Source organism: Lipotes vexillifer, unplaced genomic scaffold, assembly GCF_000442215.2.
Source record: "Lipotes vexillifer unplaced genomic scaffold, Lipotes_vexillifer_v1.1 scaffold76, whole genome shotgun sequence".
Taxonomy (NCBI): domain Eukaryota; kingdom Metazoa; phylum Chordata; class Mammalia; order Artiodactyla; family Lipotidae; genus Lipotes; species Lipotes vexillifer.
Window position 1 is genome coordinate 2,939,707 of NW_006773751.1, and position 23,556 is coordinate 2,963,262.

The window sequence follows — 23,556 nt, forward strand, 5'->3', positions numbered from 1 at the left end:
GAGAACTATTCTTGTGTGCTACTGTGGAGTGATCTTATAGTTAAGTGAGAAGAGCAAAGTGGAGAAAGCGTGTGAAATATCCTACTGTTTAAGAAGAAGGAAGGGTTTGTGAATATGTATCCATTTACATTAAAACAGTGTAAGAATAAAACACTTAAATTCAGGTTACCTCTAAGGAAGGAGTGAATAGGGTAGAGAGGGGAGGGTGCCACATTCTGTAGATTCAACTTTGGAACCATGTAAATATTTTATGAAATGAAACGAAATTTAAAAAGCAGAGCTTAAAAATTGAAAATAAAATGAAACATTAACTCAGGTGGATATCCTAGAGGCAGCAATTCTCAGAATCTAATTGTGGGGCTTCCCTGGTGGCGCAGTGGTTAAGAATCCACCTGCCAATGCAGGGGACATGGGTTGGAGCCCTGGTCCAGGAAGATCCCACATGCCATGGAGCAACTAAGCCCATGCACCACAACTACTGAGCCTGTGTGCCACAACTACTGAAGCCCGTGCGCCTAGAGCCTGTGCTTCGCAACAAGAGAAGCCACCGCAGTGAGAAGCCTGTGCACTGCTACGAAGAGGACCCCCTCTCACCGCAACAAAGAGAGCTCCCACTCACCACGACTAGAGAAAACCCGCACGCAGCAGTGAAGACCCAGTGCAGCCATAAACAAACAAACAAACTGATTGTGTTCAACAAATCTCTGTGCTGACATTTGCACTGATGGTGCCAAAGCACTATAGGTAAAACTGTGTATGCCCTTAATAGAAATCAAAGTAGTGCATTAAACAGTACCTAGTAGTCATTGCATTGTCGCTGCCATGTTCTTGCAGTTCAAAGTCAGTTTTCAGATTGGTTCAAGATGGCAGAGTAGAAGAATGTGTGCTTACCCCTTCTTGTGAGAGCACTGAAATCACAACTGCTGAAAAACCATCCACAGGAAGATGCTGGAACCCACCAAAAAAGATACCCTACATCCAAAGACAAGGGAGAAACTGCAGTGAGATGGTATGAGGGGCGCAATCATGATACAATCAAATCCCATAACTGCCCGGTGGGTGACTCACAAACCAGAGAATAATTATACAGAAGTTTTCCCACTGGAGTGAAGCTTCTGAGCCCCACGTCAGGCTTCCCAACCTGGGGGTCTGGCAACAGGAGGAGGAATCCCCAGAGAACTGGACTTTGAAGCCAGCAGGATTTGATTACAGGACTTCCGCAAGACGGGGGGAAACAGAGACTCCATTCTTGGAGGGCACACACACAGTCTTGTGCACACCAGTACCCAGGGGAAAGGAGCAGTGACCCCATAGGGTACTGAACCAGACCTACCTGCTGGTGTTCGAGGGTCTCCTGCAGAGCTGGGGGGCAGCTGTGGCTCACCACAGGGACAAGGGCACTGGCAGCATCAGTTCTGGGAAGTACTCATTGGCATGAGCCCTCCTGGGGGCCACAGTTAACCCCACCAAACAGCCTTTAGGCTCCAGTGCTGGGTCGCCTCTGGCCAAATAACGAACAGGGAGGGGAGACAGCCCCACCCATCAGCAGACAACCTGATTAAAGTTTTACTGAGCATGGTCCTGCCCACCAGAGCAAGACCCAGCTCTACCCACCACCAGTCCCTCCCATCAGGAAGCTTGCACAAGTCCTTACATGGCCTCATCCACCAGAGGCAGATGGCAGAAGCAAGAAGAACTACAGTCCTGTAGCATGTGGAACAAAAACCACAGTCACAGAAAGTTAGACAAAATGAAAAGGCAGATGATTATGTCCCAGTTAAAGGAACAAGATAAAACCCGAGAAAAACAACTAAATGAAGTGGAGATAGGCAGTCTACCTGAAAAAGAATTCAGAATAATGATAGTGAAGATGATCCTGGATCTCAGAAAAAGAATGGAGGCACAGATTTAGAAGATGCAAGAAATGTTTAACAAAGACCTAGAAGAACTAAAGAAACAGATGAAGAATACAATAACTGAAATGAAAAATACACTAGAAGGAATCATGAGGCAGAAGAACAGATAAGTGACCTGGAAGTCAGAATGGTGGAATTCACTGCCACGTAACAGAATAAATAAAAAAGAATGAAAAGAAATGAAGACAGCCTAAGAGACCTCTGAGACAACGTTAAGCGCACCAACATTCGCATTATAGGGGTCCCAGGAGGAGAAGAGAGAGAGAAAGGACCAGAGAAAATACTTGAAGAGATAATAGCTGAAAACTTCCCTAACATGGGAAAGGAAACAGTAAGCCAAGTCCAGGAACACAGAGAGTCCCAGGCAGGATAAACCCAAGGAGGAACATGCTGAGACACATAATAATCAAATTGACAAAAATTGAAGAGAAAGAAAAAATATTAAAAGCAACAAGGGAAATAGAACAAATAACATACAAGGGAACTCCCATAAGGTTATCAGCTGATTTCTGAGGAGAAACTCTGCAAGCCAGAAGGGAGTTGCATGAAATATTTAAAGTGATGAAAGGGAAGAATTGACAACCAAGAATACTCTACACAGCAAGGCCCTCATTCAGATTTGATGGAGAAATCAAAAACTTTACAGACAAGCAAAAGCTAAGAGGATTCAGCAACACTACACCAACTTTGCAACAAATGCTAAAGGAACTCCTCTAGGCAGGAAGAGACTAGCAACTTAAAACAACCTTGTACCTATATAGACTGCTATATCAAAACTTCATGGGAGCAGCAAACCCCAAAACTACAGTAGATACACACACAAAAAAGGAAGAGCAGCCCAAACACAGTACTAAAGAGGGTCATCAAACCACAAGAGAAAAGAACAGAAGAGGAAGGGAAGAAGAAAGATCTACAGAAACAATTAAGAAAATGGCAATAGGAACACACATATCAATAATTACCTTAAATGTAAATGGATTAAATGTGCCAACCAAAAGACATAGAGTGGCTGATACAGAAACAAGACCCCTATGTATGCTGTCTACAAGAGACCCACCTCAGACCTAGGGACACATACAGACTGAAAGTGAAGGGATGGAAGACTGTATTCCACGCAAATGGAAATCAAAAGAAAGCTGGAGTAGCAATACTCATATCAGAGGAAATAGACTTTAAAATACTGTTACAAGAGACAAAGAAGGACACTACATAATGATCAAGGGATCAATCCAAGAAGAAGATATAACAGTTGTAAATATATATGTAGCCAATATAGGAGCACCTCAATATATAAGGCAAATACTAACAGCCATAAGGGGAGAAATAGACAGTAACACAATAGTACCAGGGACTTGAACACCTCACTGATCATCCAGACAGAAAATCAATAAGGAAACACAGGCTGTAAATGATACATTAGACCAGATGGACTTAACTGATATTTATAGGGCATTCCATCTAAAAGCAACAGAATACACATTCTCCTCAAATGCACAGGGAACATTCTCTAGGGTTGGCCACATGCTGGGCCACAAAGCAAGCCTTGGTAAATTTAAGAAAATCGAAATCATATGAAGCATTTTTTTCTGACCACAATGCCATGAGATTATAAATAAACTACAAGATAAAAACTATAAAAAACACTAACATGTGGAGGCTAAACAGTATGCTACTGAACAACCAATGATTCACTGAAGAAATCAAAGAGGAAATCAAAAAAATACTTAGAGACAAATGAAAATGAAAGCACAACAATCCAAAACCTATGGGATGCAGCAAAAGCAGTTCTAAGAGGAAAGTTTATAACAATACAATCTTACCTAAGGAACCAAGAAAAATCTCAAATAAGCAACCTAACCTTTCACCTAAAGCAACTAGAGAAATAAGAACAAACAAAACCTAAAGTTAGCAAAAGGAAAGAAATCATAAAGATCAGAGCAGAAATAAAATAGAGACAAGACAATAGCAAATCAATGAAACTAAAAGCTGGTTCTTTGAAAAGATAAACAAAATTAATAAACCTTTAGCCAGACTCATCAAGAAGAAAAGGGAGAGGACTCATCAATAACATTAGAAGTGAAAAAGAGAAGTTACAACTGTCACCACAAATATAAAGGATCATAAGGGACAACTATAAGCAACTGTATGCCAATAAAATGGACAACCTGGAAGAAATGGACAGGTTCTTAGAAAGGTATAGTCTCCCAAGACTGAACCGGAAGACATAGAAAATATGAACAGACTAACCACAAACACTGAAATTGAAGCTGTGATTAAAAAACTCCCAACAAACAAAAAGCCCAGGACCTGATGGCTTCAGAGGCAAATGCTATCAAACATTTAGAGAAGAACTAATACCTATTCTTCTGAAACTGATCCAAAAAATTGCAGAGGAAGGAAAACTCTCAAACTTATTTCTACAAAGCCACAGTCACCCTGATACCAAAACCAGACAGATACCACAAAAAAAGAAAATTATAGGCCAGTAATTCACTGATGAACATAGATGCTAAAATTCTCAACAAAATACTAGCAATCCAAATCCAACAATACATTAAAAGGATCATACACCATGATCAAGTGGGATTTATCCCAGGGATGCAAGGATTATTCAATATCCACAAATCAATCAGTGTGATACACCACATCAACAAATTGAAGAATAAAAACCATATGATCATCTCAATAGATGCAGAAAAAGCTTTCAACAAAATTCAACACCTATTTATGATAAAAACTCTCCAGAAAGTGGGATAGAGGGAACATACCTCAACATAATAAAAGCCATTACAACAAACCTACAGCTAACATCATACTCAACGGTGAAAAGCTGAAAGTATTTCCTATAAGATGAGGAATAAGAGAGGGATGTCCACTCACCGTTTTATTCAACATAGTTTTGGGAGTCCTAGTTCTAGCAATCAGAGAAGAAAAAGAAATGAAAGGAATCCAAATTGGAAAAGAAGAAGTTAAGCTGTCACTGTTTGCAGATGACATGATACTATACATAGAAAATCCTAAAGACACTACCAGAAAACTACTAGAGCTCATCAATGAATTTGGTAAAGTTGCAGGTTACAAAATTAATACACAGAAATCTGTTGCATTTCTATACACTAACAACAAAAGATCAGAAAGACAAATTCAAGAAATAATCCATTTACCATCACATCAAAAAGATTGAAATACCTAGGAATAAAACTACCTAAGGAGACAAAAGACCTGTATGCAGAAAATTATAAGACAGGACCTGATGGCTTCAGAGGCAAATGCTATCAAACATTTAGAGAAGAACTAATACCTATTCTTCTGAAACTGATCCAAAAAATTGCAGAGGAAGGAAAACTCTCAAACTTATTTCTACAAAGCCACAGTCACCCTGATACCAAAACCAGACAGATACCACAAAAAAAGAAAATTATAGGCCAGTAATTCACTGATGAACATAGATGCTAAAATTCTCAACAAAATACTAGCAATCCAAATCCAACAATACATTAAAAGGATCATACACCATGATCAAGTGGGATTTATCCCAGGGATGCAAGGATTATTCAATATCCACAAATCAATCAGTGTGATACACCACATCAACAAATTGAAGAATAAAAACCATATGATCATCTCAATAGATGCAGAAAAAGCTTTCAACAAAATTCAACACCTATTTATGATAAAAACTCTCCAGAAAGTGGGATAGAGGGAACATACCTCAACATAATAAAAGCCATTACAACAAACCTACAGCTAACATCATACTCAACGGTGAAAAGCTGAAAGTATTTCCTATAAGATGAGGAATAAGAGAGGGATGTCCACTCACCGTTTTATTCAACATAGTTTTGGGAGTCCTAGTTCTAGCAATCAGAGAAGAAAAAGAAATGAAAGGAATCCAAATTGGAAAAGAAGAAGTTAAGCTGTCACTGTTTGCAGATGACATGATACTATACATAGAAAATCCTAAAGACACTACCAGAAAACTACTAGAGCTCATCAATGAATTTGGTAAAGTTGCAGGTTACAAAATTAATACACAGAAATCTGTTGCATTTCTATACACTAACAACAAAAGATCAGAAAGACAAATTCAAGAAATAATCCATTTACCATCACATCAAAAAGATTGAAATACCTAGGAATAAAACTACCTAAGGAGACAAAAGACCTGTATTCCAAAAACTATAAGATGCTGATAAAGAAATCAAAGATGACACAAACAGGTGGAAAAGTATACCATGTTCCTGTATTGGAAGAATCAATATTGTCAAAATGACTATACTACCTAAGGCAGTCTACAGATTCAGTGCAATCCCTATCAAATTACCAATGGCACTTTTCACAGAACTAGAAGAAAAAAATTTTATAATTTGTATGGAGACACAAAAGACTCCAAATAGCCAAAGCAATGTTGAGAATGAAAAACAGAGCTGGAAGAATCAGGTGCCCTGCCTTCAGACTATACTACAAAGCCACAGTCATCAAAACAGTATGGTACTGGCCCAAAAAGAGAAATATAGCTCAATGGAACAGGGTAGAAAGCCCAAAAATAAACACATACACCTGTGGTCAGTTAATCTATGACAAAGGAGACAAGACTATACAATGGTAGAAAGACAGTCACTTCAACAAATGGTGCTGGGAAACCTGTACAGCTGCATGTAAAAAAATGAAGTTAGAACATTCTTTAACACCATACACAAAAAAACCCTCAAAATGCATTAAAGACCTATATGTTAGACTGAACACTCTAAAACTGTTAGAGAAAAACATAGGCACAACACTCTCCAACATAAATCGCAGCAAGATCTTTTTCAATCTGTCTCCCAGAGTAATGGAAATAAAAAGAAAAATAAACAAATGGGACCTAATTAAATTCAAAAGCTTTTGCACAGCAAAGGAACCCATAAACAAAACGAAAAGACAACCCACAGAATGGGAGAAAATATTTGCAAATGATGTGACCGACGAGGGATTAGTCTCCAAAATTTACAAACAGCTCATGCAGCTTAATATCATCAAAGCAAACAACCCCATCCAAAAATGGGCAGAAAACCTAAATAGACATTTCTCCAAAGAAGACATACAGATAGCCAAGAGGCACATGAAAAGATGCTCAACATCACTAACATTTCTCCAAAGAAGACATACAGATAGCCAAGAGGCACATGAAAAGATGCTCAACATCACTAACATTTCTCCAAAGAAGACAGCCAAGAGGCACATGAGAAGATGCTCAACATCACTAATGATTGGAGAAATGCAAATCGAAAGTATGAGATATCACCTCACACAGGTCAGAATGGCTAACATCAAAAAATTCACAGCCAGTAAATGCTGGAGAGGGTGTGGAGAGAAGGGAACCCTCCTACACTGTTGGCGGGAATGTAAATTGGTACCGCCACTGTGGAGAACAGTATGGAGGTTCCTTAAAACACTAAAAACAGAGCTAGCATATGATCTTGCAATCTCACTTCTGGGTATATATTCAGAGAATGACATGGTTGGAAAGGATAGATGCACCCTAATGTTCATTGCAGCACTGTTTACAATAGCCAAGACATGGAAGCAACCTAAATGTCCATCAGCAGAGGAATGGATAAAGAAGATGTGGTACATATATACAATGGAATATTACTCAGCTGTTAAAAAGAATGAAATTGGGTCATTTGTAGGGTTGTGGATGGAACTAGAGTCTGTCATACAGAGTGAAGTAAGCCAGAAAGAGAAAAACAAGTACCGTATATTAATGCATATATGTGGAATCTAGAAAAATGTTATAGATGAACCTATTTGCAGGGCAGGAATAGAGACGTAGATGTAGAGAATGGACGTGTGGACACTGGAGGAGAACGGGAGGGTGGGATGGATTAGGAGATTAGGATTGACATATATACACTACCATGCGTGAAATAGATAGCTAGCAGGAACATGCTATAAAGCTTGGGAAGCTAAGCTCGGTGTTCTGTGATGACCTAGATGGGTGGGATGGGGGGTGGAGTGGGAGGGAGGTCCAAGAGGGAAGGGATATAGGTATACATATAACTGACTCACTTCATTGTACAGCAGAAACTAACACAACATTGTAAAGCAATTATACTCCAATTAAAAAAAAAAGAATGAAATAATGCCATTTGCAGCAACTTGGAAGGATCTAGAGACTGTCATACTGAGTGAAGTTAAGTCAGAGAAAGAAACGTCATGATATTGCTTATATGCGAAATATAAAAAGAAATGATGCAAATGAACATATTTACGAAACAGAAACAGACTCACAGACTTAGAGAATGAACTTATGGTTACCAAGGGGAAAGGGTGGAGGAAAGGGATAGTTAGGGAGTTTGGTATTGACGTGTACACGCTGCTTTATTTATTTATTTATTTGTTTATTTATTACATCTTTATTCAGTATAATTGCTTTACAATGGTGTGTTAGTTTCTGCTTTATAACAAAGTGAATCAGTTATACATATACATATGTTCCCATATCTCTTCCCTCTTGTGTCTCCCTCCCTCCCACCCTCCCTGTCCCACCCCTCCAGGCGGTCACAAAGCACTGAGCTGATCTCCCTGTGCTATGCAGCTGCTTCCCACTGGCTATCTACCTTACGTTTGGTAGTGTATATATGTCCATGCCTCTCTCTCGCTTTGTCACAGCTTACCCTTCCCCCTCCCCATATCCTCAAGTCCATTCTCTAGTAGGTCTGTGTCTTTATTCCCGTCTTACCCGAAGGTTCTTCATGACCTTTTTTTTTTCTTAAATTCCATATATATGTGTTAGCATACAGTATTTGTCTTTCTCTTTCTGACTTACTTCACTCTGTATGACAGACTCTAGGTCCATCCACCTCATTACAAATAGCTCAATTTCGTTTCTTTTTATGGCTGAGTAATATTCCATTGTATATATGTGCCACATCTTCTTTATCCATTCATCCGACGACGGGCACTTAGGTTGTTTCCATCTCCGGGCTATTGTAAATAGAGCTGCAATGAACATTTTGGTACATGACTCTTTCTGAATTCTGGTTTCCTCAGGGTATATACCTAGTAGTGGGATTGCTGGGTCATATGGTAGTTCTATTTGTAGTTTTTTAAGGAACCTCCATACTGTTCTCCATAGTGGCTGAACCAATTCACATTCCCACCAGCAGTGCAAGAGTGTTCCCTTTTCTCCACACCCTCTCCAGCATTTATTGTTTCTAGATTTTTTGATGATGGCCATTCTGACTGGTGTGAGATGATATCTCATTGTAGTTTTGATTTGCATTTCTCTAATGATTAATGATGTTGAGCATTCTTTCATGTGTTTGTTGGCAGTCTGTATATCTTCTTTGGAGAAATGTCTATTTAGGTCTTCTGCCCATTTTTGGATTGGGTTGTTTATTTTTTTGTTATTGAGCTGCATGAGCTGCCTGTAAATTTTAGAGATTAATCCTTTGTCAGTTGATTCATTTGCAAATATTTTCTCCCATTCTGAGGGCTGTCTTTTGGTCTTGTTTATGGTTTCCTTTGCTGTGCAAAAGCTTTGAAGTTTCATTAGGTCCCATTTGTTTATTTTTGTTTTTATCTCCATTACTCTAGGAGATGGGTCAAGAAGGATCTTGCTGTGATTTATGTCATAGAGTGTTCTGCCTATGTTTTCCTCTAAGAGTTTGATAGTTTCTGGCCTTACATTTAGGTCTTTAATCCATTTTGAGCTTATTTTTGTGTATGGTGTTAGGGAGTGATCTAATCTCATACTTTTACATGTACCTGTCCAATTTTCCCAGCACCACTTATTGAAGAGGCTGTCCTTTCTCCACTGTATATTCCTGCCACCTTTATCAAAGATAAGGTGACCATATGTGCATGGGTTTATCTCTGGGCTTTCTATCCTATTCCATTGATCTATCTTTCTGTTTTTGTGCCAGTACCATACTGTCTTGATTACTGTAGCTTTGTAGTATAGTCTGAAGTCAGGCAGCCTGATTCCTCCAGCTCCATTTTTTGTTCTCAAGATTGCTTTGGCTATTCGGGGTCTTTTGTGTTTCCATACAAATTGTGAAATTTTTTGTTCTAGTTCTGTGAAAAATGCCAGTGGTAGTTTGATAGGGATTGCATTGAATCTGTAGATTGCTTTGGGTAGTAGAGTCATTTTCACAATGTTGATTCTTCCAATCCAAGAACATGGTATATCTCTCCATCTATTTGTATCATCTTTAATTTCTTTCATCAGTGTCTTATAATTTTCTGCATACAGGTCTTTTGTCTCCTTAGGTAGGTTTATTCCTAGATATTTTATTCTTTTTGTTGCAATGGTAAATGGGAGTGTTTTCTTGATTTCACTTTCAGATTTTTCATCATTAGTGTATAGGAATGCCAGAGATTTCTGTGCATTAATTTTGTATCCTGTTACTTTACCAAATTGATTGATTAGCTCTAGTAGTTTTCTGGTAGCATCTTTAGGATTCTCTATGTATATAGTATCATGTCATCTGCAAACAGTGACAGCTTTACTTCTTCTTTTCCGGTTTGGATTCCTTTTATTTCCTTTTCTTCTCTGATTGCTGTGGCTAAAACTTCCAAAACTATGTTGAATAATAGTGGTGAGAGTGGGCAACCTTGTCTTGTTCCTGATCTTAGTGGTAATGCTTTCAGTTTTTCACCATTGAGGATGATGTTGGCTGTGGGTTTGTCATATATGGACTTTATTATGTTGAGGACACGCTGCTATATTTAAAATGGATAAGCAACAAGGCCCTACTTACTGTATAGCACAGGGAACTCTGCTCAGTGTTAAGTAGCAGCCTGGATTGGAGGGGAGTCTGGGGGAGAATGGATACATGTATATGTATGGCTGAGTTGTTTTGCTGTGCACCTGTAACTGTCACAACATTGTTAATCGACTATACTCCAATATAAGATAAAATGTCTAACAAAACAGTTTTACTTAAGAATTTCCTTGATTAAGCAGTAAAAATGATTAATTTTATAAAAATCTTGATTCTCAGATACATGTCTTTTTAGTGTTCTATGTGACAAAATGGAAAGTACGCATAAAGTACTTCTGCTGCTTGCCAAAATATTGTGGCTGTTTTTAGAGAGAGCCATGTGCAATTTTTGTGTGTTTTGAGCTGAACTGGCTGTTTTTTTCATGGAACACTATTTTCACTTGAAAGATTGAACGACAAACTATTCAGATTTGGGATTTGGTAGACATTTTCTCAAAAATGAATGTAGTGAGTTTGCTCTTTCAAAGAAGATAGGTATTAATTGTTGGAAATGGTAGAATTTGAGCTTTTAAGCAAAAATTAGAATTTAATAAAATTAATAACCATCATTCTGATCATGACAACTTCTTAAAACTTTTGTGATGAGGTTGATGTTGATAGTAATGAATAGGATGTTTCAATGTTTTATAATGAAGTATGTCAGCATTTAGTGAATCATGATTTCCAGATGATCAATGCATGATGTTAAAAAATGCAAAGTACAGAATAGACCCATTCCAAGTACAAGATAAACCAACTTTTTTTTTTTTTTTTTTTTTTTTTTTGCTGTACGGGGACCTCTCACTGTTGTGGCCTCTCCCGCTGCGGAGCACAGGCTCCGGACGCGCAGGCTCAGCGGCCATGGCTCACGGGCCCAGCCGCTCCACGGCACGTGGGATCCTCCCGGACCGGGGCACAAACCCGTGTTCCCTGCAACAGCAGGTGGACTGTCAACCACTGCGCCTCCAGGGAAGACCCCCAACAAATTTTAATTTGACAGATTATGAAAATTTTGTCTGTGTGGTTTCAGATTTCAATTTACAGTTAACCTTTGTTGAGTTTTGGTGTGGTATCAAAGAAGAATATCCATAATAATCTGAAAGAATGTTAAAATATACCTTCCTTTTATACCTCCATATCTGTGTGCAATAAGATTTTCATATACTTAAACAAAAATAACATCACAACAGATGAAATGAAGAATGAAGATTCTACTATCTTGTTTTAAGCTAGATATTAAGAGATTTGCCAAAAATGACAATGTTACTCTTACCTCTTAATTTTCTTTTCAAGGGTAGTTATTTTTAATAAAATATGTTAACATGAGTTTATTGTTATTTTAAAATTAATATTACAGTTTCTCAGTTGTAATTTCAAATATGATAAATAATGATAGATGTAACCCACATAACAGAGGTCTTTGGAGATGTCAGTATTTCTTATTTTTTAATTAAAAAATTTTAATTATAAAATATAATATAAAACTTACCTTTTAAACTTTTTTAAGGTGTACAGTTTAGTAGCCTTAAGTACAGTCACCCATTTCCAGAACTAGAACAACTTCTAGGTATTTCACATAAGTGGAAGCATACAATATTTGTCCTTCTGTGCTTTACTTATTTCAATTAGCATAATGTTTTCAAGGCCCATCTATGTTGTAGCATATATTAAAATTTTATTCGTTTTTATGGTTGAATAATATTCTGTTGTATGTACCACATTTTGTTTATTTGTTCTTTCCCTCTGTACTACTGGTAACAATATAGGAGCCTTAAAAAATGTAACTGTTAGTTATTGGTAATTCAAATAGCAGATTTACTGATTAAATAGTAAATCATATGGTATAGAATATAGATATGTATAAAATATGAATTATGGAGCTTCTTTGCCTTTTATTTTGTGTAATTTAGGGAAGGAGAAATTCAACCCAGTATTTGAAATTCTGAGTCATTAATTTGAGGTAACCCATTAGTCATTTAACTCTTGCTTTCCCCATGATGTTAACAGTATTGGCTTCATAAAGGTTAATTTCTTTGAGTGCATAAGGTTTGTTTTTTTTACACTCTTAATAATTACCTACATCAAAGTCATTCTTTCTTTAAGTTTACATTATAATTTTGTAACATCTTTATTGAAGGCTATTTCAGTTCTGCTATCTATAATTTTACTGTTACCTTTATTGACCTGGAACCAAGCACAGTGGCTGGTACATAGTAGGTACTTAACAAATATTTCTTGAATCAATGAGTGTTCTTAGGTGTACAGTAACACATTCTTGTATTATTTTTGTAGATTATACCACTAAAGTCATCCAATATTTGTAGATTTTACTAATTTCCTGTAAGGTTCTTAAGTTTTATTTAACTTTGTTTCTATATATTAACAAAGATTAGGCTTTCACTTTTAAAAGTTTTAATACTCAAAAGTTTTCAGCACTCTCATGCCATGTTTTTAACCTTTATTAAGCTATAATAGAGCCAGAATTTTACTGAAGGCCGTCATTTCCTGGCTTCTGTGCTTATGAATCAGATTGTAAATATTTCTTTGACTTTGGATTTGTGGTTTTGTGAACTAATTTAAGTGATGCAAAAGATGAGTCTTGTTAGGCGTTTCCTCTCTTTTAAAAGTGTAAACTTATTGTAAACGCGTTTTCTTCAAGGAAACTTTTCTCTACAGTCTCACTTCATTATCACTTAGGAATGAAATCCCATCTATATGTACTAATCCCTACGTGTTTTATTATTTGTTACTCATGTATGTCGGTTTTTACTTATTTTTTCAAAATGTTCCAGAGGTTTTGAAGTATCTCCATTCTGACTCAGTGTTTTGCTAATTACTAGATATTTTCCTTTATGTAACTCTTCACCCACTTTGGAATTGTAAATGCTTACCCTTCCATTGGTTCCTTCTGGCTACTGAGTACATGAATGAGTGTCACATGCATATGGGATTGCTTGTCAGAGAGTGGAATTCCAAGACTTCCTCTGTACATAGATCAGTTAAACTTTTGTGCTTCTGGGCAGAGGAATGGTCTTTGGGACAGCTCTGCTTCTACCTAATTGTTATGGCAGAGATCAGGACACATCGCTTTGCTGCCTGTGCAGTGAGGCCTCAGAAACTGCTCTACCCAACTTGACAGGTATGATATAAGGGTGATAGTTTGGGGAGGGTACATAATCACAGTAATCAAGCATGAATAGAGATTTCAAAAAATTAATATTATCTACTATTATCATCTTTATTCTTGGCCAGTGAAGCTTCATGTGTTTTTTTTTCCCTGGTATTTCATAGTAGGGCCTTAGTAAGTACCTATTGAATGAAAGAAGAAATGAATAACATGATATTTTGTAGTATTAAGATACATATGGCTTGATATTGAGAGCATTTGATTTATCTAACCACCTTACACAGTTTTTTAAAAAGGTGTTAAAAAGTATTAGTTTCTTAGGGACTTCCCAGGTGGTCCAGGGGTTAGGACTCTGTGCTTTCACTGCCGTGGGCCTGGGTTTGACCCCTGGCTGGGGAACAGAAATCCTGCAAGCTGTGCGGTGCAACCAAAAAGAAAAAAAAAAAAAAAAAGTATTAGCTTCTAGAGAATATGCAATCAGACAAAGTAGAATTCTAGCAAGATAAGTGTTCATAAAAATGCTTGGAAATGCCTAAACTGAAAATTTTGAATATTAATTTCTCCAATTACTACCTGACAAGTTTCTACCTAGAAATTTCTTAAACTTAGAAATTTCTGCTAAAAGTTATTGAATGACTGGTAAAAAGTGTTTTTAATAAAATTAAACATTAATTTTAATTAAACATTATTTAAACAGTAATTAAACATTAAATGTTAAATTTAGGAATTGTCTCTGAATTTGAGTTTTATTCTGGATTTTAACTTGCTTAATCCTGATAATTTACTTTGTACAAGCTGCTACTTCTATGTTTTACCTCATTTTTATTGTTTCCTACAAGTGTATTAGTAGAAAAAAGTAATAAAATTACCTTTTTTTAATAGTCACAATGTATTTCTGCTACCTGGGTCCTATATTCCATAAGTAAAAATTAGAGTCTTCTGTTGTGTCATCTTAAGTCCGTGATATACCTCAACAATAGTAATGAAAGATAACTCACTATCTTAAGTTACCTCATGTATAGTAGTCACTTGACATTGTTCAAAAAATAAAACATTCCCAGCCTACACACTTGTATTTGGGCGGGTGCAGTACATCTGAATCATCCAGATTTGACTGTCTTAAGCCCATGAGGAAAGTAGCATAGACTAGACCTACTGGATAACACGGTGGCATTTACTTCCTATAGGTCCTCCCCCCTCTTTTTGTCTTCATTCCTTAGCTTGCTCTCCCCCATTTAGTTCTTTAACTCTTTATGATTTAAAGCATGTTCATTCCTGGCCTCAGGAAAATGTTAGGATGTTTCTTGTCTTTGGAAAATTTCTCCTTTTGTTTGGTGCTAGTGGGTAGGATAGTGTTTAAATGGATATCCTGTGCAGGTGGATTGTACAGGAAATAGAGCCTTAGTACTGTGAGAACAAAAGAGTGGGAAGAAAGAAGAAACGAAGGAAATAAGATCTTTTTTTTTTTTTTTTTTTTGCCGTACGCGGGCCTCTCACTGTTGTGGCCTCTCCCGTTGCGGAGCACAGGCCCCGGACGCGCAGGCTCAGCGGCCATGGCTCACGGGCCCAGCCGCTCCGCGGCATGTGGGATCTTCCCGGACCGGGGCACGAACCCCGATGCGTCCCCTCCATCGGCAGGCGGACTCTCAACCACTGAGCCACCAGGGAAGCCCGGAAATAAGATCTTTTGACTTGACCAAAAAGACTGTAAAACCAGAGATGGGAAGAAGGGGATTGGGGAATAAAAAGGATTGTTTTCCATGTTGTGGTTCTTTTAGTACTTTGGTCTCAGAAATGACTTTTCCTGTATTTATTATTTTGTATATATTACAGAAATGTACGGTATTTTTTGGCCTGTATATATGTTTTAAGTTTTCATAAAATTGTGCCATAGGTCTCATTCTCTTTTCTCCTTTTGTCAAATAACATGGTTTTAAGAAGCTGACTTGCCTTTAAAAATCCTTTGAGCTTGATGGAGTTCCTCTCCAGTACAGATGAATCACATGTCGTAGACATGTTCTTGCACTTTGACAGTCTGTCATTCTACTATCATCAGAGCAGAATTCCTGCTCATCCAGTTTAAATGCTTTCTCTTCTCTGAAACCTTTTCTGACTGCAGTTTTGTTTTCTTATTCTGTCCTCTCATAGCATCCTCTGTGAGTATAGCAGTATGCATCGTTCATTTATTCAACAAATTGTTTTCAAGAGACTCTTATATGCATTCACTGTTTGGGGTGCTTGGAATTTATTAGTGAACAGAGCAGGCAAGAATACCTGTCCTCCTGAAACTAATATTCTAGTGGGGTGAAGTAATAGTTGATGTGAATGTGATGATAAATAAATTACATATTTTGTGGTAATAAGAGTGATGGAGGGACTTCCCTGGTGGCGCAGTGGTTAAGAATCCGCCTGCCAATGCAGGGAATATGGGTTCGAGCTCTGGTCCAGGAAGATCCCACATGCTGCGGAGCAACTAAGCCTGTGTGCCACAACTACTGAGCCCGTGCTCTAAAGCCCGTGAGCCACAACTACTGAGCCCACTCGCCGCAACTAGAGAAAACCCATGCACAGCAACGAAGACCCAGCACAGCCAAAAAAATAATAATAAACTTATAAAAAAAACGTGATGGAGAGAAATACATTAGGAAAGGAGGCGTGGGGGATGTGGAAGTGTTGTCAGGAGTAGATGCATTTTAAAATAGGATGGTCAGAGAATGCCGTACCAAGAGGGTAACATTTGAGTGAAGTGTCATGTGGATGTCTTGGGGAAGAATGTTTTAGGTGGATGGAAAAGCCAGTACAAAGATCCTGAGGTAGGAGTGTGCCTGTCTTGTTCAAGCAACAGCAGGGATGCCAGTAGTCAGAATGAGGTAAAATGGGAGAGGAATAGTAGGAAGATGAATTGGGCAAGGTAAGTTGCAAAGGGCCTTGCAGGCCCCTTGTAAGGACTTTAGCTTTTATTCCAAGATAAGGAGCCATCAAAGAGTTTCGAGCAGAGGAGTAAAGCAATCTGACTTATGCTTTAAAAGCTTGTTTGTGTGTTGAGAATAGACAGCAGAGAGCTAGGATAAGAAGCATGGAGATCAGTTAGAAGTCTAGTGAAATAATCTAGCTGAGAGATGATGCTGGTGACAGGGCAGTAGTAGTGGAGGGGGTGAGAAATGGATAAATTCCCTTGGAAGCAGTGCCAATAGGATTGTCTGATGGATTGGATGTTGTATTGGTGAGCAAAAAAGGAGTCATGAATGATTCCAAGGTTTTTTGTTTTTCTTTCCCCACCTTTATTGATATAATTGACATGTAACATTGTGTAAGTTTAAGGTATAATAATACATAAGTGTTGATTTGGTACACTTTGGTAATGCAAGATGATTACCATCATAGCATTAGCTAATACCTGCATCATGTCACGTAATTACCATTTCTTTTTTTGTGGTAAGAACAATTTCAATCTAGTCTCTTAGCAATTTTAAAATTTATAATACATTATTATTAGCTATAATTACTGTGTTATAAACTAGATCCCCAGAGCTTATTTAACTTACAGTTTGTACTCAAACTTCCAAGGTTTTTGGCCTGAGGAACTGAAAAGATGGACTTGCCATTAACTGAGGTGGAAAATTCTGTGAGAGCAGCACATTTGGGGGAAAGAATGGATGCTAGTTTTTTATAGTAAGTCCAAATAATGTTATTTGTGATTTTTAATCTTTATATTCTGAGGCCCAGCATGGTGCCTACTTATAGTAGATGTTCACTAAAATCATTAGTTTTGTAAATCTTAGATTTTTAATATACTGGGTTTCACAAAGTAAGGTATAAATATACAGTATTTGTTGTTTTTGGCCTGATAGGATTTAAGAGTTGGCTTCAGTGTCTACTTGATTACTGTTTCTGACTTGGTAGTACAGAAGTTCTTGTTGCCCTTGATTTTTGTTCCTCTTATAATGTCAAACAAGGGGGACTTTCTTTTATCTAAAAAGAAGGAAATATACTTGAACTGTTTGACAATCATTAAACCAAATAATAATCATAAAACATTGTAATGTGTTACCACTATCACTGGCAAGAAACATTTATCATTGTGGATGGAACATGTGATATTCAGTATAGAACCTAAAAAGTATTAGAATATTCTCTGTACTTCTTTTTGGCAGTTCTTTTCATTTTAATAAAGTAGCCCAATGGAAATTCCATTAGAATAGATAATATTTCATTAGAATGAAGAAAAACATAGTACCTGAGACCAGTTTGAAGCATGTTTTATATGATATAGTATTTTGTTTGTTTGGTAATCCTAATTTGTTATCTTAGTATATATAATACAGCTGTTCCTATTCACTATAATTTTGCATTTAAACAAGAAGCAAGGTAATCTGTTTCAAATTAACTTTTCAGGACATATGGACATATCTTCAGGTTTGTTATAACATTCTTAATGTAAAACAATTTAATTAGCTGTGAAATTTAAAAAATATATTCTTTTTAAGAGGAGGAAGGAATGTGAAGTGAAATAAACTGTTAGAAGAACATCCAACCTATAAGAGGAATTTCTGTCTATATGATACAGACGGTTATGAAGCCATTTTAAAAACATTGGTTAATGCTATTTTAAGTTTAAAAGACATCTCACTGTTTCCTGTCACTTATATTTTTGTGTAATTTGGTTATTCATTCAGTCAACAATTACTGAACGCATATTATGTGACTTGCTAGAAAAGAGATACAGTTCTTATGCCAAGGAACACATTGTGAAGTTGGGGAAATGAACATAAATTGAGGATAAAGATAGGAGTTGTTACTGCAGCAAGTGTAATGCTTTTGTGAGCACAGGGAGGAGGAGCATGTGAGGCTTCCAAGCGGAGGTTATATTGGAGTTGAGTGTCATATCAATAAAATGAATAGGGCTTCCCTGGTGGCGCAGTGGTTGAGAGTCTGCCTGCCGATGCAGGGGACACGGGTTCGTGCCCTGGTCCGGGAAGATCCCACATGCCACGGAGCGGCTGGGCCCGTGCCATGGCCGCTGAGCCTGCGCGTCTGGAGCCTGTGCTCCGCAGCGGGAGAGGCCACAACAGTGAGAGGCCCGCGTACGGCAAAAAAAAAAGGGTGGGATGAGTTTGCATTCTAGGTAGATAGGACTTGTGAACAAAGGCAAAAAGGTAGGAAGCATCGTGGTGTATGTTCAGATGTAAAATTTGAGGTGTGGAATGGGGGAGAGGTGAAGCTGGAGGAATAGGTAGAGATCTGATAATAAGAGACCTTGTAGGCCATGTTAAAGAGATTTTAGCTTGATGGTGAACTATTAAAGAATCTTGAAGAGTGACATGGTCAAATTTTTGTTTTAAATAGATCACTTTGCCAGCTGTGTGGAGGATGGATTTGAGGGAGACAAGACTGGAGGCAGTAGTCCAGGTGAGAGATGATGGGAATCTGAACTAAGACATTGGCAGTACAGAAGGAGAGGAGGGAATGGATTGGAAAAGAAATAAAATCAGAGATTCAAGGGATTTTCCTCTTCGTGTATGATAAAACCAAGTTTAAATTTAAAATGAGTGGAAGGAGAGGGAAAGAGAGACATACTAGAAAAGTGTTTTTTTATGACAGAGGCAGTTGGATAGTGGCAGATTGCCACAAAAAAACAGTTTTTAGTGATTAAGAACATTGCTACTGAAAGATGAGTGTATTTTTTGTATAATCATCCTGAACTGTGAGAAGCAGGTGATCTTTAACTAAGATGGAATAGGGATCACCTGTTTATGTAGTATAACTAAATCTAAGAACCACAATGCCTTGAGGAAGAAACCAGGTCTTACAAGGCTTCAACCAGTGTACATGATAGAAATTCAATAAATCATGTCCACTGCTGGCAGTATTTTCTAGAGCCCTAAGTTAGTTATTTTATAAAAATGTACCACTTGGGAATAGAAAATAGGGTAAAAATTTTTTTCATTAAAACAATTAACAGTTGAAAGCTGTTACGTTATAGACAGTGCATGGTAACACAAAGGTATTTTGGGGTGCCAAAAATATTTTGTATTAAACCAATATATTTTTCTGTTATTTAATAGATAATTTTAGGATTTTTTTCTAAAAGCACTATTTCTGTAATTTTCTATATGTAAATGGAAGGTCTGGATTAATACAGTCTGTACATATTTCTTAAAATCTCTGTTATCTTTTCCACAATTTGTTTTATATGGAGAGAGTAAGGGGAGAAAGGTACTTTGGGAGGACTTATAAAACATAACTATTCCTTCTTAAAACCACTGTTACCTAGACAAAATATCTTGTGTGTTTTATAAAATGAACTGCCATTTCTTTTTGAAATTTCCTTTTTTATTTTGAGGAAACTGTGCCTTTCCTATTCATTTATTTCTGATTTTGGTTAATGCAGATAAATGCTAAATGCTTGTTTTGTGTTCTTTTCTCTATCTTGTTGTATTTTCAACAAGTAGACTTCTCTCCTGCTTAGGAGATGGTGCTATTTTGCTCATTCTTCATGACTCCACAACTATGTGTACAGTTTTGTTCCACCCTGGAGCCATTAGTATAATGCCAGCAGCTAAAATATTGTGTATGTACTGAATTCAAATGAATTTCCATCTCTTGGACTTACTGTGAACTCCTTTCTCTTTATGTCTTTCAGAAGCCTTGCACCGCCCCTATGGTTGTGATGTTGAACCCCAGGCCCTGAATGAAGCCATCAGGTGGAGCTCCAAGGAGAACTTGCTTGGAGCCACTGAGAGTGACCCTAATCTCTTTGTTGCACTTTATGATTTTGTAGCAAGTGGTGATAACACACTGAGTATCACTAAAGGTGAGCTTCTATGTAACATCCTTTCACTTTTCAGTTTTTATTAGTGGTTAAGAAATAAAGGGGTGTATTCTAGATTCTGCCTCTGACTAAAATTAGCTAGGTAATTTGGGCCCAGATACCTTTGGTTCATTCTTTTTTTTTAAACCTGTGTAGGGGATAATGCCACTTTATCTACTTTATAGGATTTTTATTAAGGCTAAAATGAGACAAAGTACTTTAGAAAAAACACCACATGATATATACATAAACTTTACTCATTCTCAGAATTCTGTACTATATGTAATATGCCAGCATTCACCTGCCACAAAGGTAAGGTTTACCATACACCTCTTCTCACTGAACTGTGGCTAAGATGTCATGTTGCCAGACCCCAGTGCTACTCTAAGTGTCGTTCGTGGACTGACTGCCTCCTTGAGAACCATCCGTTACCAGTCTGCACTGAGATTAAGAATTTTCACTCAGAATGTAAAACAACTGCATTGCTAAGTACACTATTTATTATTTAGTTCAGCTGACATTTTCCTTTTTTGGAACAAGACTTCAGCAGGAAGAAAGTAATCCAGTGATTCACATTCTGGCACAAGCATCTTGTTGTGGACCTGCTTTGAGTAGCACTGGCCTAGACAATTTACCTCTCATTTGTGTTTATATGGGTTAGTGAAAGGATTAGTAGGAAGGGTTTCTATTGTAGTAACACTCTCAACAGAGTAGTAGTTTATTTTCAGTAGTAAATTCTTATCAAAGGGAACATCGAGAACATGTCCAGGTAAAACCAACCATTGGTTTTTTGAACAAGGACAGAAAACATGAAACTTTTTTGAGAAGGAAATAGTATAGGACATTCTCATTGTGTACATGAGTTGGATTGCTAATCTGCTTAAGCTTTTCTTGTCTTTTGCATTTATGAAAGCTTCCTACTGGGAAAAAATAAGATTCAGGATAATTTTTAGATAAATGAAAATGTAACTTAAGTGATTATTTGTCAAACATATTCTTTTTATTTGTAAGGGTTCAGAATGAGGTATTAAATGGGAGTGCATATACCAGATTAAGAAGGCAGGTCTCTACTCAAGGAATGTTACCGTTAAATAAAATTTTTATATACATCAATTTTTTTTTTTTTTTTTTTTTTTTTCTTGCGTTATGCGGGCCTCTCACTGCTGTGGCCTCTCCCATTTGCGGAGCACAGGCTCCGGACGCGCAGGCTCAGTGGCCATGGCTCACGGGCCCAGCCGCTCCGCGGCATGTGGGATCCTCCCGAAACGGGGCACGAACCCGCGTCTCCTGCATCGGCAGGCGGACTCTCAAGCACTGCGCCACCAGGGAAGCCCTATATACATCAATTTTTAAAATCCAGCCAGATTCTTCAAAAGCAGAATTCCTTAAAACTGAGTTTCTCAAACTGGGGTATAGGTATGTCCCAGAGGTACATGTGCAAGGAGGTTTCAAAAGTACAGGAAAAGTAAAGCGCATTATTATCTCCTAACATCAATTTACTTAAAGATTTTGGGTAGTTTTGGGGGCAGCAGGTTGGTGATGGTATTTGTACATGTGTGGGGGGCTGTGTTTTATGATGGGAGGAAAATTTTACACAGAGGTTTAGGATAAAACAAAGGACTTCAAAAGCCTTTTATTACTGTGTGGTAGGTAGTCTCTTTGGGCTACAACACATTCTTTTACCTTAAGATGCTTCAGTGGAGAAGTTGGTGAAGTGAAGACTCAGAACATTCTTTCCTAGATATAATTTTCATGTCAGTTATTTTCCAAGATAGCTCAGTCACCAAGGAAACATTGATAAAGAAAGCCTATTGATTCATCACTTACCAGTAATGGCAACTACTAGTGTGCAGCCCAAGAAGTGGGATTCCCGTTATCTTATGACCAACAGTGATTTCTTTTAAAACCTACGAAATGCCAGGTTTTTATCCAGGTTCTTATTAATATAAAACAATGTCATGCTAAAGCTAATTTATGATTTTAAAAGACAAGAAAATATTTTAAAAATAAAATAGCAGTACTTATTTTAGTTCCCTCTTCAAAGATGATATTTTGCTTGAATTAAAAAACAAGGTTCTCGGGGGCTTCCCTGGTGGCGCAGTGGTTGAGAGTCCACCTGCCGATGCAGGGAATGTGGGTTCGTGCCCCGGTCCAGGAGGATCCCACATGCCGCGGAGTGGCTGGGCCCGTGAGCCATGGCCACTGAGCCTGCGCGTCTGGAGCCTGTGCTCCTCAATGGGAGAGGCCACAACAGTGAGAGGCCCGCGTACAGCAAAAAAAAACAAAACAAAAAAACCAAAGTTCTCCCAGGCTTCCTCTGGCAATAGGGCCAATGTTTATATCCATTGTCAATTTCCATGGTATTCAAAACTTCCAGAATGGAAAATTCTCCTCCTAACTGCTAAAAAGAGAAAAACAACCAAAAACCTAGGGAGTTTGACTGTATCCTGATTATGATGACATGTCATTTTCAGTTCTTTGTAAGGAAGCAACAGTAATGTACTTGGTAAAGAACTTAGTCTTTAATTCTCATTCTCTTAGAGTAGTGGAGAAAAACTACAGACTGCCAAGTCTTATTTAGCTTTTCTGGCAGCAGTAAGATGTTTTTTCCCTTGCAGATATGGTTGGGGAGTATTTATCAGTACACATGCATTTCCGCCACCACATGCACATACACTACTATATACTTATACATATATATATTTTTTGTATGTGTGTTTGTGCACGTGCACATGCATATACTCATGTTTTTTCTCATTGAAATGTCTCACATCCCAGGGTCTTGGGTGAGGTGGTAGGGGCTAATAGAAAGTTATCCTATGACAAACATAGTCTGTAGACTGCTGAAAAAAGTTAGATGGCTGCCAGAATAGTAATTTTGAGTTTTTCTTCAACAGCCTTTGCCTGATAACTACTGAGCCATATGCTTTTTTTTTTTTTTTTTTTTTTTTT

At 37.6% G+C, this 23,556-nt stretch overlaps 1 protein-coding gene across 1 annotated transcript in view; it reads left to right on the forward strand.

The window, feature by feature from the left end:
* ABL2 (ABL proto-oncogene 2, non-receptor tyrosine kinase) overlaps positions 1-23,556 on the forward strand; it is a 105,640-nt gene that overhangs the window by 66,770 nt on the left and 15,314 nt on the right. The window contains exons 2-3 of the mRNA XM_007448538.1: positions 19,140-19,202; positions 20,437-20,607. Coding sequence (XP_007448600.1) covers positions 19,140-19,202; positions 20,437-20,607 — 234 coding nt within the window. The remainder of the gene's footprint in view (positions 1-19,139; positions 19,203-20,436; positions 20,608-23,556) is intronic.